Genomic DNA, 16,788 nt, shown 5'->3' on the forward strand with positions numbered 1-16,788 from the left:
GAAACTCATGCACGAGGAAGGGGTCCCCTCAGCCCAGCCTGCACCCTCTCCAATCCAGGACCCCTCATGGTCTCCGGGATCGGGCCTACACCGGCAGTCGGACATCCCTTTCACAATCCAGGACTGCTGGCTCCTAATCGCTCGCCTGCCTGCCTGGTCGCCCCTAACTGCCCCCACTCCTGCCGGCCTGATCGCCCCTCACTGCCTCTGTGTGTCGGTTTGATCGCCCTTAACTGCCTCCCCTGCCGGCCTGGTCACCCCCAACTGCCCCCCTCTGCCAGCCTGGTCACACCTAACTGCCCCCCTGCCGGCCTGGTCACCCCCAACTACCCCCCCCACTGGCCTAGTTGCCCCTCACTGCCCCCCCGACAGCCTGATTGCCCCCAACTGCCACCCCTGCTGGCCTGGTCACCCCCAAACTTCCCCCACTGCCAGGTTAGTTGCCCCATGCAGCCTGCTGTTCAGTTGTTTGGTCATCCCTCACTAACCCCCTGTCGGCCTGGTCACCCCACGCAGCCTGCTTGTTTAGTCATTTGGTCATCCCTCACTAATCCCCTTGCCAGCCTTGTCGTAGGCAGCCATCTTTGTGAGGGCGTGAGGGTCAATTTGCATATTACCACTTTATTATATAGGATAGTTATTTGTTAGCTTATCATAAAATTGAGACTGGCTTACTTGAACAAAGCTTTCCTATGAGATTCTACTTTAAATAAGATGGTTTACTGATATATAACCTTTAACCATGACACTATAATGTGTATTTGTTGAGTTTTAGGAGTTCTCTATGTTTTCTGATTAATCCCTCATCAGATATGTGGTTTTCTTTTTCTTTTTTTTTAATTAAATCTTTATTGTTCAGATTATTACAGTTGTTCATCTTTTTTCCCACCATACCTCCCCTCCACCCAGTTCCCACCCCACCCTCTGCCCTCACTCCCCACCCACTGTCTTCATCCATAGGTGCACGATTTTTGTCCAGTTTCTTCCCGCATCTCCCATTCCCCTTTCCCCCCCAAGAATAGTCAGTCCATTCCCTTTCTATGTCCCTGATTCATTATAATCACCAGTTCATTCTGTACATCAGATTATTTATTCACTTGATTCTTAGATTCACTTGTTGATAGATGCATGTTTGTTGTTCATAATTTGTATCTTTACCTTTTTCTTCTTCCTCTTCTTAAAGAATACCTTTCAGCATTTCATATAATGCTGGTTTGGTGGTGATGAACTCCTTTAGCTTTTCCTTATCTGTGAAGCTCTTTATCTGACCTTCAATTCTGAATGATAGCTTTGCTGGATAAAGTATTCTTGGTTGTAGGTTCTTGGTATTCATCACTTTGAATATTTCTTGCCATTCCCTTCTGGCCTGCCAAGTTTCTGTTGAGAAATCAGCTGACAGTCGTATGGGTATTCCCTTGTAGGTAACTGAGTTTCTTTCTCTTGCTGCTTTTAAGATTCTCTCTTTGTCTTTTGCTCTTGGCATTTTAATTATGATGTGTCTTGGTGTGGTCCTCTTTGGATTCCTTTTGTTTGGGGTTCAGATATGTGGTTTTCAAATATTTTTTAAAATATGTTTTTATTGATTTTTAGAGAGGAAAGGAGAGAGAATATAGAAACATCATTGGTCAGCTGCCTCCTGCATGCCCCCTACTGGGGATGGAGCCCATGATCCGGGCATGTGTTCTAACCAGGAATTGAACCAGCAACCTCTTGGTTCATGGGTCGATTTGCAAATATTTTCTCCCATTCTATGGGTTGCCTTTTTACTCTGTGGATAGTGAAATTTTAAATTTTCATGAAGTGCAACATATCTACTTTTTCTTTTGTTGCCTGTGCCTTTGGTGTCATATCCAAGAAATCATTGCCAAATCCAATGCCATAAAGTTTTCATCCTGTTTTATTTAAGAGTTTTATTGTTTTTGGTCTTACGTGTAGGTCCTTGTTCCATTTTGAGTTAATTTTTGTATGTGGTGTTAGATAAGGGTCCAATTTCATTCTTTGCATGTGGACACCCAGTTTTCCCAGCACCAATTGTTTAAAATATGGTCCTTTCCCCAAGGTCTTGGTACCCTTGTCAAAAATCACTTGGCCACATGTGAAAGGGTTATTTCTGGATTCTCTTCTATTGTGTTGATCTACAGGTCTGTTCTTATGCCAATATCGTATTGTTTTTATTATTATAGTTTTGCTACCAGGAAGTCTGAGTCCTCCAGTTTTGTTCTTCCTTTGCAAGATTATTTTGGCTATCCAGGGTCCACTAAACTTTCATAGGAATTTTAGGATTGGGATTTTGATATTAAATCTGTAGATCACTTTGGGTAGTACTGACATTTTAAAAATATTAAGTCTTCCATTATATAAATATGGGATGTGTTTTCATTTATGTCATCTTTAATTTCTTCCAGCAATGTTTTGTAGTTTTCATAGTATAAATGTTTCATCTTTTTGGTTAAATTAATAAGTATTTTATTATTATTGGATGCTTTGTAAATGTTGTTTTTGTACTTTCCTTTCAGATTGTTCATTGTTCATGAAAATGCAACTGATTTTTGTGTATTGCCTTTGTATCCTGCTACTTTGCTGAACTCATTTAGTCTAACAGGTTTTTTTGTGGAATACTTAGGGTTTTCTACATATAAGCTCATATAATCTGAAACTAGATAATTTTTCTTCTTCCTGTCTGCTGTGGTGGTTTCTCTCCCAATAATTAAAATTAACACATCTTACACAGCTAAAAGCTAACTGCTATTAAAAGTAAACATTTTATTACCTAACAGAAGTACAAGTTTTCAAAAATCTATGTCAATAAAACCAAAGCCATTCTGAACACAATGAGAGATTTTTACAGTCAACAACACTACCTTTCACTTTTCAGATATCTAACTGAAAACAATTGATTACAACTGCTGTGCTAAAATAAAAGCTCAAAATATATCTCTGAAAAACATAAACAAAAACAAATGGTTACATGTGCTATAAACAGATAGGACCAAAGTCTTCATGTCTATTGTGGCAGCTGAACAAAGTGTGAATTAGGGATCCATTACTCTAAAGGTGACTGAAGCAGACCAGGGAGAAGGGAGCTCACAAGCAGGTGCTTAAACTCGGACCAGGAGTCCATCTATGATCCGGTTCCGGTCAGTCTGACAAGTCACTCTGATCCAGTACGATTATCCTGTGTGTGTTTTTTAAAAAAACAAAGAAGGGAGTTTTGAGTTGATGTGTACATTTTTAAAAGACACAAAAAACAGCCTCTTTCTATTCAACTGAATTTAAGGGAAAGGAATTTTTATTTCTTTTAGTTAAAAAAAATTTTGTATTAAATTTATTGACCTGGCCAGTGTGGCTCAGTGGTTGAGTGTCGAACTATGAACCAGGAAGCCACGGTTTGATTCCCAGTTAGGGCACATGCCCTGGTTGTGGGCTTGATCCCTGATGGGGTAGGGGGTGTGGGAAGCAGCCAATCAGTGATTCTATCTTATCATTGATGTTGCTATCTCTCTCCCTCTCCCTTCCACTCTGAAATCACTAAAAATATATTTTTTAATTTACTGGAGTAACATTGGTTAATAACATAATTTTTATAATCAAAGGAGATATGCTCAACTAGGGTATCATGCAAATGCAAAATGACTGCAAAGCAATTGATAGCAGCATCTTCTGGACTCCCTCCATCTAAAACTGTTCTGCTAATTCTACCGATTACTTCACCAAAGTTGGTGTTCGTTTTACCTTATGTTTTAAGTATAAACATTAATGTTTTAAAAATTGAACAACTTTGAATTCAAGTCTTTGTCACTAATGTTTATTAAGATGCTGATAAATGTTTAAAGTCTGCCCATGTTGTTTAGAAATAATGAACTCTGACCTACAAACATCTGGTATCTCATTACCTGGATGGTTCTGACCAACTCAGTCGCTTCCCAAAACAAGATTTCAGTTCCTCTTGATGAAATATAGGAGGAAGAAAAAACAACCTGATTACTTGCTAGGTCAAAGGGTACTAGTATTCAGAAGTCACATTAGTACCCTCTCTATTTTAAGGTGAACTGTTTTACCTAGATTCTTTCTAAAAACAGTTCATTGGTTTTCTCTTCTAACATTTTGCAGTTCCCTGTCATAGCTATGGACACTATGATGCTAATTCATAAAGCCTCTGTATTATACTCTCAGTGAATTGAACACTAGCTCAATGCTCACACGCTGGGCTCTGTCCCAGTTAGGGTCCTGAAAACAACAGAATGCAATCCCAGGACCTTCACTGAAGTGATTACTTAGAGAGATGTAGTCAGAGTTGAGGGAGCAAAAAAGGGATGGCAAGGCATCCAGTGCCTAGCAGCAGTGGGAAGCCATTATCGCTAATCTGAAAGAACTGGAGGGTGGAGGTAGGGCAGGATGGTTACTGGAACCCAGTGAGAGCTGGAACTGGGAAGAATGGGCTGTGTTTGTGGAGGGACACCACTTCTAGGCAGAGATGAGGTGCTGAATTAGACAGGCAGGGGAAGTAATACCCCAACTGCTCTCCTGCCCTCTGATATGCTGGTGCCTCCCACTGGCCACCAGGAAGACAGCTGGCCAGGAATCCCAGGAGGTGCAGGGTCAGCATCCTGGAGCACAAAGCAGGGCAGGGAGAGCAGAATGCAAATGGACTGGAGAAGGATGAAAGGGATACCTGATCTGAAAGAGTTAATGTCTCCAACTTCCTGAGTGGAAGGAACTTAAATATAGGCAGGCATCATTTGTGAATGGCATTTTAAAGCCCTATCAAATTGTTTTGATATTAAGGTTAATTTATACCTTTCACATTACTGTAGACTCCATTTAAATGACACAATTTATGATTTCTTATTGGATTCTGCAGCCTGTGTGTGAGCTAAATTTAGAACTCTTTTGAAGGTACTAGACAGTTAGAAGCAAAACATCTTTCCAGACAATGTGCAAGATAAGGATGATGAGACTGGCCGAAGGCTTGCTTTAGAAATGAAATTGGATGTTGTTGCTGTTTTGTGATGAAGACATGATTAGCAATGAACAGAAATCCTGGGCTGAACTACGGGGGAAATGTGTATGAGAATTATGTATAGCATCTGGAAAACATTTCTAAATAACTTCGATGTGCATCAAAGCCCAAGGATTCTGAGCTACACTGTAAATGATTATTCATTCATACATACCTTCTTTAGAAGCCCCTAGAAAGCTCTCTGATGTCCTCTCTGGTTTCATGCCTTCTTCCACTTTCCTCTTCTTTTCACCAACTTCTTGATCCTTGGTATTTGTCTCCCTTCAATAACAATGATTTTCCGTATCAAAACATATACACAATAGCCAAGGGAACAGGACTATACTCCAAAGGAAACATAATAATAGCTAGCACTAATGGAGTGTACCCTATAGGCCAGACATCGGTTCAAGGGCTATAATATATATTAACTCAATTCTCATCACAACTATATGTGCCTCATTAAGTGATAAGGAAACTGAGGCACAAAAGTTAAATTACATGCCTAGTAAGCCCTAGAGCTGGTCTGCCTCAGACTCTGCTCTCAATCACTAGGCTATATTGTCCCAAAGAAAAAAATCATTTCACTTATGTTGCAATTGGTGTCCTTTTACAACCAGCACTTCATTACCTCACCTTCATTTCCTGAAACTCTCTGAATTGAAATATCTAATTAAAGTATCGAACAATTTAAGACCCATTTATCAAACTAGTAAGCAAAAAACATCTCTCCCATTCAACTATAAGCTCTTAAGGGCAGAGACATCCCTCTGCACCCAGCCCTTAGGCGCAGCGCTAGGATGGAGGTTGGTGCACCATAGATGCTGGCTGAACCAAACTGGCACTGTTCAGATATTTCTCTTCTGTTTTCATTTGGTGGATATTCAAAACAAATATGTAAATGAGAGAGGAAAATAAAGCCCGGTAGGGTGAGAAGGACTTTTTCCTCCTAACCTCTCATCACTAATAGAATCATGGGCTCTAGAGTCCATAGCAGGCCTTCAGGTTAGCTTCTACCTCTGTCCAAATGCCTCTGAAACTAAACTAACAGTCACCCAGCCTGTGCTTGAGGGGAAGGAGCTGTTGTTGAAGTAAGTGTGAAGGCATCTGTTTTCTCTGCCAAATAGCTATGGCTATGAGGAGGTTTGTGCTTTACTGAATAAAACCCCCTTACACTGCAGTTTCTAGTCACTAGCTCTGTCCTTTGAGGCAGAAGCGAGTAAGCTGACTCTCTACTTTGCGATATTTCAGGTATTTGAGGGGAGCTATCAAATTCTCCGCTCCATCTGCTCTTCTCAGGCCGGCCTCCCCAGCTCCTTCAGCTGTTCTCATATGACAAGGTTTCCAGACCCGACTGTTCAATGGCCATCCTCTTCTATTTGTGAGTGTCCCTTTTAAAATGTGATGCCCAGAAAGGAGCCCTACTCTGTGTCATGCCAGTGTGAGGCATGACTTTGTTCTGGTCAATACATTTCTGTCTACTCATCATGAATGCTGTATTGACCTTTTTACTTTTATTTTTCTGTATTGACCTTTTTATTTTTATTTTTCATTGACCTTTTTAGCAACTGCATCAAACTGAGGCCTCATGGAGTTGCTGTCCATGCCTTCTTCAATAAGAACTTCTTGAATTCTTACTATCTCAAAATGCCTGCTAAATACTGGGCACGTAAAAATAAGACCCACTCTTTCTTTCCCCCCTTCCCCCTCCCCCTCTCCCTCTCTCTCTGTAAGTAAATAAATGCCACACTTCCTGCTTTCAATGAGATTACAGTGAGTAGGATCTTCCAAAAAAAATTCCACATTAGGTCAGATCTCTCACATTCTATAATTTTGGATGCAAATGCTCAGCTTCATCTTTAGAGAAATCCAACATCTCCACCTGTCAAGACCATTTTGAGTCCATAGTCTATCACCTATCACATTTGTATTCATTTTAGACTTGTATTATCTAAAAGTCTGATAAGCATGCCTTTTTTATTTAATTCAAACAACTGATGAAAATGTTGAAGGTGACAGGGCCAAGATATAGCAATCGTAGAGGCCTCTCTCTATACTGATATCCATCTGTTAATCAATATCTTGGGTACTATGGGTGTTTGGAGGAAGATGGGCAGACAGGAGTCAGGGCTGGCTTATCTACAGCAATGTAATGCCATCACCAGACATTCATTCCTCAAAAAGGCAAGATGTTTTTTAAAAACTAAAATCTAGTCCCCCTTCCAGAGAAAGAAGAAAACGATCCCCTGATGGAGAACAGTAAATAACCTTGCAGAGCCCTTGGGGAGATCCTGTAGCACTGTGATGTCCTCAGGTGGCTGTAGCCATCTTTCCAGGTCCTCATCGAGAGAAGAGTGAGCTCTATCCAAGGGCAAGTGAAGAGAATTGAGACAACAGTCATTTCCTGTCTCCTCCAGAAGGAGCCATAGCACTTTACAGTGCGAAAGGACCTTCAAACTTGTGCTTTCATTACACATACAAGAAAATGAGAGCTCACTGAGATTGTCTGTGGAGTTGTAGAGGTCACCTAGACCCGATTTAAATGTGCACAAAATCCTCCTTTAAGCCTCTTGACAAAAAGCTTCAGCACCCAGGAGATCAATACCTTCCAAAGTCTGATGCCAGACTGCCTCAATTCTTTTTTTATTTATTGATTGATTAAGGTATTACATATGTGTCCTTATCCCCTCATTGCATCCCCCCACCCCCGCTCATTTCTTGATCATTAAGTCAATTTCCACCTGAGGCTAGAACTGTACCTTCATTTCTGTAAGTTTTTTAAATTAAGAACTGCCTCTGGGACTAAATGATGTGGAGTGTGTTTTCAGAAGGCCTGTAAAGTCCCACCCATCTGAAAAATAGCTTCCACTCTGGCTTGGTGCCGAGGACTGAGATGACGGAGCATCTGTGGGCATCTCTCTGTGTCCAGCACAGCCAGCCCTTTTGGAAAAGGAAGAGACAACAATAACAGTAGCCAGCTTTTAATCATGTGACTTTATGTAATCAAATGTAACTCTGCCTTCCTGAACTGCTCCACTGTGGTGGTCCTCAGACCAGCCACAGTAAACCTGAGAACTCATTACATTTGCCTTGAATGATGACATGGATATTACTGGGGATGTTTTGGGGAGATGGAAGGACTAGAGTTACATCAAACATTATGATCAAAATACTGTATTTCTAAAACTTAAAAAAATATATTTGTCTCCCTCCCCTTTTCCCCTTTTTCTTCTCTGTCTCTCCCAAAAACCTTTCCCCACTTCCTCAAAGGTCCCAGGGGCTCTTGTCTCCTCCTCCACTTCACAGACCTTCCCTTCCAGGTCCCTCTCTTTTCCTTCCTTATAGAGAATGATTTTACCCTTGAAGAATGTGACAAAAACAGGATTCACTATCGAAAAGCTGTATCACTCTTCTCCCTTGCCTTCTTCTTCTACAGCAGCTAAAAAGTTAAGGCTCAAATTCCATTCTCCCTTGTAACTGAAGATGGTCACGCATCCCATTTGGCCAATGATATATAGTGGGCATCTGCTGGGAAGGGCTTCTGGGGAAGATTTTGCTTCCCAAATAAAAAGAGACCAAGTCAGCTAGAATATTCCTTTGCCCCACTCTCTCATCTCTGCCTGGTCTGTGGACAGGGGTCATGCAACCAGGAGGTGACTAGCCTGAAAATAAAGGCCAGCATGCTATGCTGTTGCTACAGATGGCACACCAGGAAGATCAAAAGAACCATCCTTTGATGCCCTACCAACCTGTGGGCCTCTTGTCATGTGAGACAAACTCACTTAAGCACAATAGTGGGGTTTTCTATCATTGCAGCTGAAAGAATTCTGCAGGGCTACCTTAAGGACTCACCGGACCAGGATTAGGATGAAGCAAGTGGTGCAAAGGCAGATTCAGATCCTGTCTTTCCTTAAAATTCATATATTTTATTCATCATGGATTCTTTTTTGTATTACTTTCTATTTTTAAAAAAATACTGCATTAAAATAGCACTCCTCAACTTTGTGCCCAAAGAGTGTCTTACTCATCTTGCCCTGAATGGCAGGACAAGGCAAGAGAAGTCAGGAGGCAAAGGAGATGAACTGCAGTGGTTTACCTTACAACACAAGTTAGAGGAGAGCTCTGAATCAGGGGAGAATCGGGTTTCTTAAGGCAACCTTGTGTTTTTCACACTGCATTGTCTAGGTGACTGCCCCGTTTCCTCGTAGTTGGCTAAAAGATCTAACAATTCTCTTCCAATGCTTTAAGTAAAATGTCTTGAAAGAAGCTGAAACCTGTGTTTGCCTTGCAAAATGAAGTAAAAAACAAACAAAAACACAAAAAACTTGACAAGAAAAAAAAACTATTAAAAAATGGGCAAAGGAGTCAAATAGATATTTCTTCAAAGAACATATACAAATGGACATCAAACACATTTGAAAAAATACTCAGCATCACTAATGATAAGGAAAATGCAAATCAAAACCACAATGAGATATCACCTCATATCCTTTAGGATGGCTACTATAAAAACAAACAAACAAAAAAACACACAAAAAACACCAGAAAATAATAAGTATTGGCAAGAATGTGAAGAAACTGAAACCCTTGTGTACTGTCAGTGGGAGTGTAAAATGGTGCAGCTGCTGTGGAAAACAGTCTGGTATTTCCTCAAAAAATTAAAAATAGATTTACCATACGATCCAGCAACCCCACGTCAGAATATGTCCAAAAGAATTGAAAGCAGGGTGCCTTGAAGAGATATTTGTATACCTATGTTCATAGCAGCATTATTCACAATAGTCAAAAGGTGGAAGCAACCAGTGTCCTCTAACAAATGAAAGAATAAACAAAATCCAATACACATACACATAAACATACTAGTACAATGGAATTAAGACTTAAAAAGTAAGAAAATTCTGACACATGCGACATGAATGGATCTTGAGAACATTATGCTAAGTGAAATAAGTTAGTTACAAAAAGACAAGTACTGTATCATTTCACTTATATAAGGTCATCAAAAGTCCTCGAAGTCATAGAAACAGAAAGTGGAATGGTGGTTGCTAGGGACTGAGGGGAGGGGGATATGAGGAGTTGTTTAATAGGTATAGAGTTTCAGTTTTGCAACATGGAAAAGTTTTGGAGATTGGTTGCACAACAATGTGAATATAATTAACACTAGTGAACTTAAACATTTTATGTTATGTGTATTCTATGACAATTAAAATTTTTTTTTTTATTAAATATATTTTATTGATTTTTTACAGAGAGGAAGGGAGAGAGATAGAGAGTTAGAAACATCGATGAGAGAGAAACATCGATCAGCCGCCTCCTGCACATCTCCTATTGGGGATGTGCCCGCAACCCAGGTACATGCCCTCGACCGGAATCGAACCTGGGACCTTTCAGTCCGCAGGCCGACGCTCTATCCACTGAGCCAAACCGGTTTCGGCAAAATTTTTTTTTAACATTTTAGGAATAGGGGCTATTGGGATGGTATGAAAAAAGAGTATTTCCCCCCTTCTTCTTAATTGTCAATAGCAGAACAAAAACTAATACAGTATTTTAAATCCTTTCAAAAGTCCAGCTTTTTATGTTACCTTTCTGTGTCCTCTTCTAGACCCTGAGTTTCTTGGGTCCAAAGCACACTGCTATCTTCTTTTGTACTGCTAGTTTCTTGTTCTTCTAAATGACTTTGATCTAAAAACAGTTGAAAAACTTCACTTTATTTGAACAACAACAAAAAACAATAATTCAAAAAGACTGCCTTAAATGGAATGCTTTAAAAACTTAGGGCTAATCAGTGGCCCCTGTCTAGTTCCTTCTTCCCCAGGAGAGCAGGTGCCAGGTGGCAGTCTGCAGGGTGCCTGTCTCCACAGCAGCTGCCGCAGGGGTCCTGGGAGCTCTTCAGTGCCAGGTGAAGCTACAGGAAACCCTGCTTGTGCCAGGGCTCAAGAGAGACAGAGGAAAGAAAGGGAACATAAAAGAGGAAGGAAGAGACCCTGAAAACAAATCGCACAGATTTTCTTGAGGGCCACCCTGTTCTCACTTGCGAGATGTTTCTAGGTTGGAGCCCCAGGGAAAATATTTGGGTGGGGAAGGGTAGTACCCTTTAATGTATGCCAGGCATTTTACACATGCCATCTTGTTCCATCTTGCCAGCTGTCCTATGAAGGGAAGGGAACTAACATTTGTTCAGTGTCTTACAATGTACCAGGCACTGTGTATGAAACTATTATGTACATCATGGAGTAGGAATGATCATCCCCATTTTACAGGTGAGGATGACTGAGGTTCAGAGACATTAAACAGTTTGCCATACAAAAGCAGTGGAGTCAGAATCAAGGTGGTTATGCCTAACCTCAAGGTCCACTCTCCCAAATGTACCACTGTACTGCCAAGGGCAGCACCACAGCAAGAACCTGATGAGAAACATCTGGGTAGTTGGCTTACCTTTTGCAGTAACGCCCAGAGGATTTGCTGGGTCCTCACCCAACACTGCGGATGAGGCCTGCTGCCTCTTCAAGTGCTCTGTCCAATACAAAAGCAGAAGGCAACTTATTTCTTCTTTGCATGTCACACCATTCTCTAGGGCAGTGGTTTTCAAAGGGTGGTCCTCAGACCAGCCACAGTCAACCTGAGAACTCATTACATATGCAAATTCTGGGCCTCATTCCAGACCCACTGAATCAGAAACTCGGGTGGGGTCCAGCAATCTGTACTTTAACCAGGTGATTCTGGTGCCTGGAAACCACTGCATGAGGACTTTCAATCCCACACAACCATAAAAATAAAACCGATGATGATAGGAAAGATTTCTAGAGCCCTATGTGGCAGGTACGGTTTCTAACAATCATTAAGTCAAGATCAATGTTTGCAGTTAATTCTCACAACAACCCTATGAGATTGATCACATTGTTATTCCTGTTTAACAGATGTGGAAATGGAAGTAAAAAAGGGTTAAGGAGGAATTTATCTAGAATCACAGAGAGTAAGAGGAGGAAATGGAATTTAAACCCAGGCAGTCTAGCTCTAAGGTTTATGCTCTTAATCTCCATTTTCTAATCTCTCAAACAGTTTGTGACAGAATCAGAGCAACCCATAATTTCCCCCATCCCTATTGGACTATATTTTTACCTAGTTAATGGGAAAGACAGAAAGCAAAGAATATAATTTCCAGTTCCTAAAGAATTGCTCACTAGACCAAGACAAGCATCTGCTAAGCTCAGCACACTGCCTTGCATCTGTTAGGATTTTGGTCTCCTCCAAGTGCTCCCAGAGCAGAGCAGTGACAGCTGGGAGGCAGCACAGACAGGAGCCCAGGGCTCGCTCACCACACGGCCCTGCTGTGTGCAGAAACAGGTCTCACCCTTCCTGTAGGTCAGTTATAGGCCCTACCTGGTAGCTCCTGGGCATCATGGGGCCTCACAAGATCATTCAATATAATTTGAAATAAAAAGCTCATTTTATCCTTATTAAAGTAGTCCTTTGTTGATCTTAAGGATCCCCTAGGATTCTAAAGCACCTCCCCTTTATGCCCTTGCCAGAAGCGCAGGGCTTTGGATGTGGGCGCTCCAAAAGCACAGGTATCAGCTTCTGGTCACTCCTGAGGGGGAACAACAGAGTGATGATGTATATAACCAGCTGAGAGCACCCATTATTAGGAGAAACTACCCAAATGCCCTCTGCCCTTTTTCTTCCTGGAAAATTACTGACCCATCTCCAAGTACAGACATCACCTAGAAACCTGGCCCAGATCAGTCCTGTGAGCAACATGAGGGAGGGCTGCACACAGTGCCCGGGGACTCAGCAGTGCCATGAGGCTGGAGCCCGGGAAGAGACCTGGTGACAGCTGCTGAAACGGGGGACTCCGCGTGGTGACTGAAGAGAGAAGACAGCAGAACCCAGAGGAAAGTTTCACTCAAGTCAAACCTCAAAGGGGCCTACAAATACTGCTTATGCCAGGACCAAGGCACAGATGACACCCTGTAGGGTGTATGGTGACCTCTATCTACTCACAAGCAGCAGTTCTTTTGTATTAAGAAGAGCATGCCTTGGCTGGTTTGGCTCAGTGGATAGAGCATCGGCCTGCAGAGCAAAGGGTCCCGGATTCAATTCCGGTCAAGGGCACATACATTGGTTGCAGGATCCTCCCTGGCCCAGGTCCTGGTTGGGGCTCGTGCAGGAGGCAACCAATCAATGGGTTTCCCTCATATTGATGTTTCTGTCTTTCCCTCTCTCTTCCACTTTCTCTAAAAGATCAATAAAAAAATATCCCAGGGTGAGGATTAACAAAAAGACCAAAACAGAAAGAAAAAAAAAAAAGGAAGAGCCAACTGGCCAGGCTGGCGTGGCTCAGTGGTTGAGCACTGACCTATGAACCAGGAGTTCACAGTTCAATTCCTGGTTAGGGAACATACCCGGGTTGCGGGCTCAATCCCCAGTGTGGGGCGTGCAGGAGGCAACTGATCAATGATTCTCTCTAATCATTGATGTTTCTATCTTTCTCCCTCTCCCTTCTTCTCTGAAATCAATAAAAAAATATATATATTTTTTAAAAAAGAGCAACTGGAGAAGAGGACTTTGCAAGGACTCCCTAGGGAGTTCCAGAGCAGACCGTGGGGGTGGTGCCCTGAGAAAACGGCCCCAAGATCCTGTGACCTGTATGACCCTGTGGCATCAGCGGAGGGGTGCAGTAGGCAAGAAGGGCCTATGACTACAGAAGACCTTAAGGCAGGTTCTGGCAGCTCTGACTGACTCCACCCAAGTTCATCAGGCCAATGGGGCTGGGGCTTGTGACAATATAGACGGTAGCTTTTGGTTGAGTCAGACCAGGTAAGTCCTCATTCACCTTCCTCTTCCTGTATCCAGACACACAAAACCTCTGAGACTCTGAAAACCAAGAGGTGCCCCTCAGGAAAATTTCTAGAGGCCCCATCCTAAGAATTGAACCATCAGAGGTCTCACAAGATGTGTCCTCTGAGGGTGAGGCTGGTGGGCCAGGCTGTCAAGAAAAGAGCAGCCCGGTCTTTTCTGGGGAAGCAAACCACGTGCCCCAAATGTCTCTATAGCATTTATGTCCAGCACCTACTCAGCTGGGAAAGGCCAGCCAATCAGCTACAATTATAACTGAACTGGTATTGCTCAGTCTCTTCCTGAAATGGAAAATTCTGGTCACATTAGGTCTTGTGCCACTGACTTCTCTGCCCTCAGGAAAGTGATTCATCCACAATGCCAATACCTTCAATACCTCCTGCTAATGGCTGAACTAAAAGAACAGGGTGTCTTGGATTCAGTAACCAGACATCAGGCCTCCAAGATATGTCTGGGTTGGTTAGAAAAGGAGATAACAATTCCTTTAATAACAGAAGTTCATCATAATAAACCACATGGACGTTGTTATTTTCTCTTACTACTAGAATCATTACCAGGGACCCTGTAAGAAACAAAATGATGACACAGGCCAGTTATCCTGGCCAGGCTTCGGCAGAAATCCGAGGTCCAGTGATTTAAAAACTGCCCCTTCCTGAATTCTGTACAGTCATAGGGTCTTCTGCACTAGTGCTCACTCCCAAGGCAAGGAACCATATTGCGGTCAGTGACCACAGCTAACAGGGCCACCGACATTCTGTATTGAGCATGCCTTACCAATTTCATCAAGTAGCTCCTGAGATGGAGGTGGTAGCTTGTCAATGTGATGCTGCGAGATGGCTTCTATTAGTTCTTTAAAAAGATAAAAGGGGAAATGACTTAACACTCTCCTGGACCTAAAGTGGATTTTCTAGGCTCCCACATGGATTTGATTTAGGATTTCCCAATGTGAAACAAACTAAGGCGGAGAAAAGGCCTCTTACAATAACAGGCCTAGCTGACACCTCCAAACATGTGAATGGCTTTACTCCCCCTTTTACTCCGAATCCTTTCCTATGTTACCCCTACCCCAGTACTGCTTAATCTGAGCCCCTCATTCCCCAAGGATATTTGGGGTAGGTGAAGTACAAATTCTTACTGAGAGGCTGGGAGCACAGTCCGGAACAGGGCTGATAAAGGGATATAGAGAGAGGCTCTGGACCAGTCAAAAGGAACAAAACACAAAGTAGACAGATTTCTCTATAGATCATGAGGCCAGGGCACACAGAAGCAATCATACTTTGGGCCTTCCCCTAAGTGCTCAATTATAACATCAACCACACCCTCTCAGCATAACCCACAAAATCCTTATCCCCCAGAAGGAGATTCTAAGAGTTGTACCAAAGATGCAAGACATTAAAATTAATGTGGCAGTGCTCGCTTCGGCAGCACGTATACTAAAATTGGAACGATACAGTCTGGCCAGTGTGGCTCAGTTGAGCATCAACCTATGAACCAGGAGGTCAGGGCATCAAACTCGATCCCCAGTGTGGGGTGTGCAAGAGGCAGCCAATCAATGATTCTCACTCATCATTGATGTTTCTTTCTTTCTCCCTCTTGCTTCCTCTCTGGAATCAATAAAAATTAAAAATAATAACAATAAGCCCCTAGCCAGTTTGGCTCAGTGGATAGAGCGTCATCCTGTGGACTGAACAGTCCCGGGTTTGATTTCAGTCAAGGGCACGTACCTCGGTTGCAGGCTCCTGGGCATGCGAGTGGCAACCAATCAATGTGTCTTTCTCACATTGGTCTTTCTCTCTGTCTCTCCCTTTCCCTTCCACTCTGTCTAAAAATCAATGGAAAAAAATATCCTTGGGTGAGGATTAAAAATAATAATAAAAATACTATATAATAAAGAGGTGATATGCAAATGGTCATTACGCTGTGATGCGTAACAACCGATCAGCAGGAGGGCGGGGCAGCGAGCTACAAGTGGTGGCAGAGAGCTACAGGAGGGAAGAGCAGTGAGCTATGAGTGGGGGAGAGCTACATGAGGGCGGGGCAGCGAGCTACTCATGCACGGATTTGTGCGCAGGGCCACTAGTAATAATAATAAAACTGGAACAATATAGAAAAGATTAGCATGGCCCCTGCAAAAGGATGACACGCAAATTTGTGAAGTGTTCCATGTTTTAAAAAAACATTAATGTGGCAAAGGCAACATGCCTGTCTAAGAGCTGTTAACACACTGGAACTGTCCTCTAAGCTTTCCCAAGGAAAGGAGCCAAGGTGCAGATACAGATTTTTGCACAGTCCTTCAACATAAGGACATAGTTACGCAGCATATGTAGAATGGACTACTATGCATCCATTAAACATATTTACAAATAATTTTTACTGAAGAGGAGAAATCCTCAAAATATATCATCAAAGAAAAAAAGCTGGCTAGAACTGATGTAATATATAATCTCAACTATGCTAAAAAAATGTGGGTTTTTTTTTGTATATTTCTAAAAATATAGAAAAGATATGTACCAAAATAGTGTTGGTGGTAGAATTCAATGTGTTTCTTTTTTAAGCTCTTCTTTATTCTCCACGTTTTCTATAATGAGTATGTTTTACTTTTATAATTGGGGGGAAATAATATTTTTGTTAAAATAAAATGTAGCATCAAAGATGAGACTATGGCTCCTTTAAATTGCTTTTCTATTATAAACTTGTGTTTTGATATTAAACAGGGTACCTCTTGGCAGGCTCCTTTTCTGGATGGCAAGGGATGATTTGTCAGGCACCTTAGCACTTCTGGAGGAACCAGTCCTAGTAAATGTAGATGATCTTTTCTATAAGTAAGATATAAATATGGTAATTAACACATATATTGAGCAAAAAAGGCCCATACAGCTCAACCATTTCCAACATTAAGGCTGTGTATCATCAGTGGAAGAAACCAGTTGCTT

The 16,788-nt window shown here is 42.0% G+C and overlaps 1 protein-coding gene across 1 annotated transcript in view; it reads right to left on the reverse strand.

Annotated features, from left to right (window-relative positions):
• Nucleotides 1–2,743: 2,743 nt before the first annotated feature.
• TEX14 (testis expressed 14) overlaps nt 2,744–16,788 on the reverse strand; it is a 64,523-nt gene continuing 50,478 nt past the window's right edge. The window contains exons 27-34 of the mRNA XM_014529892.1: nt 16,575–16,671; nt 14,630–14,704; nt 11,435–11,512; nt 10,582–10,681; nt 7,268–7,360; nt 5,175–5,281; nt 3,894–3,945; nt 2,744–3,175 (exon numbers count right to left, since the gene is read on the reverse strand). Coding sequence (XP_014385378.1) covers nt 3,139–3,175; nt 3,894–3,945; nt 5,175–5,281; nt 7,268–7,360; nt 10,582–10,681; nt 11,435–11,512; nt 14,630–14,704; nt 16,575–16,671 — 639 coding nt within the window. The 3' untranslated portion in view covers nt 2,744–3,138. The remainder of the gene's footprint in view (nt 3,176–3,893; nt 3,946–5,174; nt 5,282–7,267; nt 7,361–10,581; nt 10,682–11,434; nt 11,513–14,629; nt 14,705–16,574; nt 16,672–16,788) is intronic.

The sequence above is a fragment of the Myotis brandtii genome, unplaced genomic scaffold (genome assembly GCF_000412655.1).
Source record: "Myotis brandtii unplaced genomic scaffold, ASM41265v1 scaffold1170, whole genome shotgun sequence".
Taxonomy (NCBI): domain Eukaryota; kingdom Metazoa; phylum Chordata; class Mammalia; order Chiroptera; family Vespertilionidae; genus Myotis; species Myotis brandtii.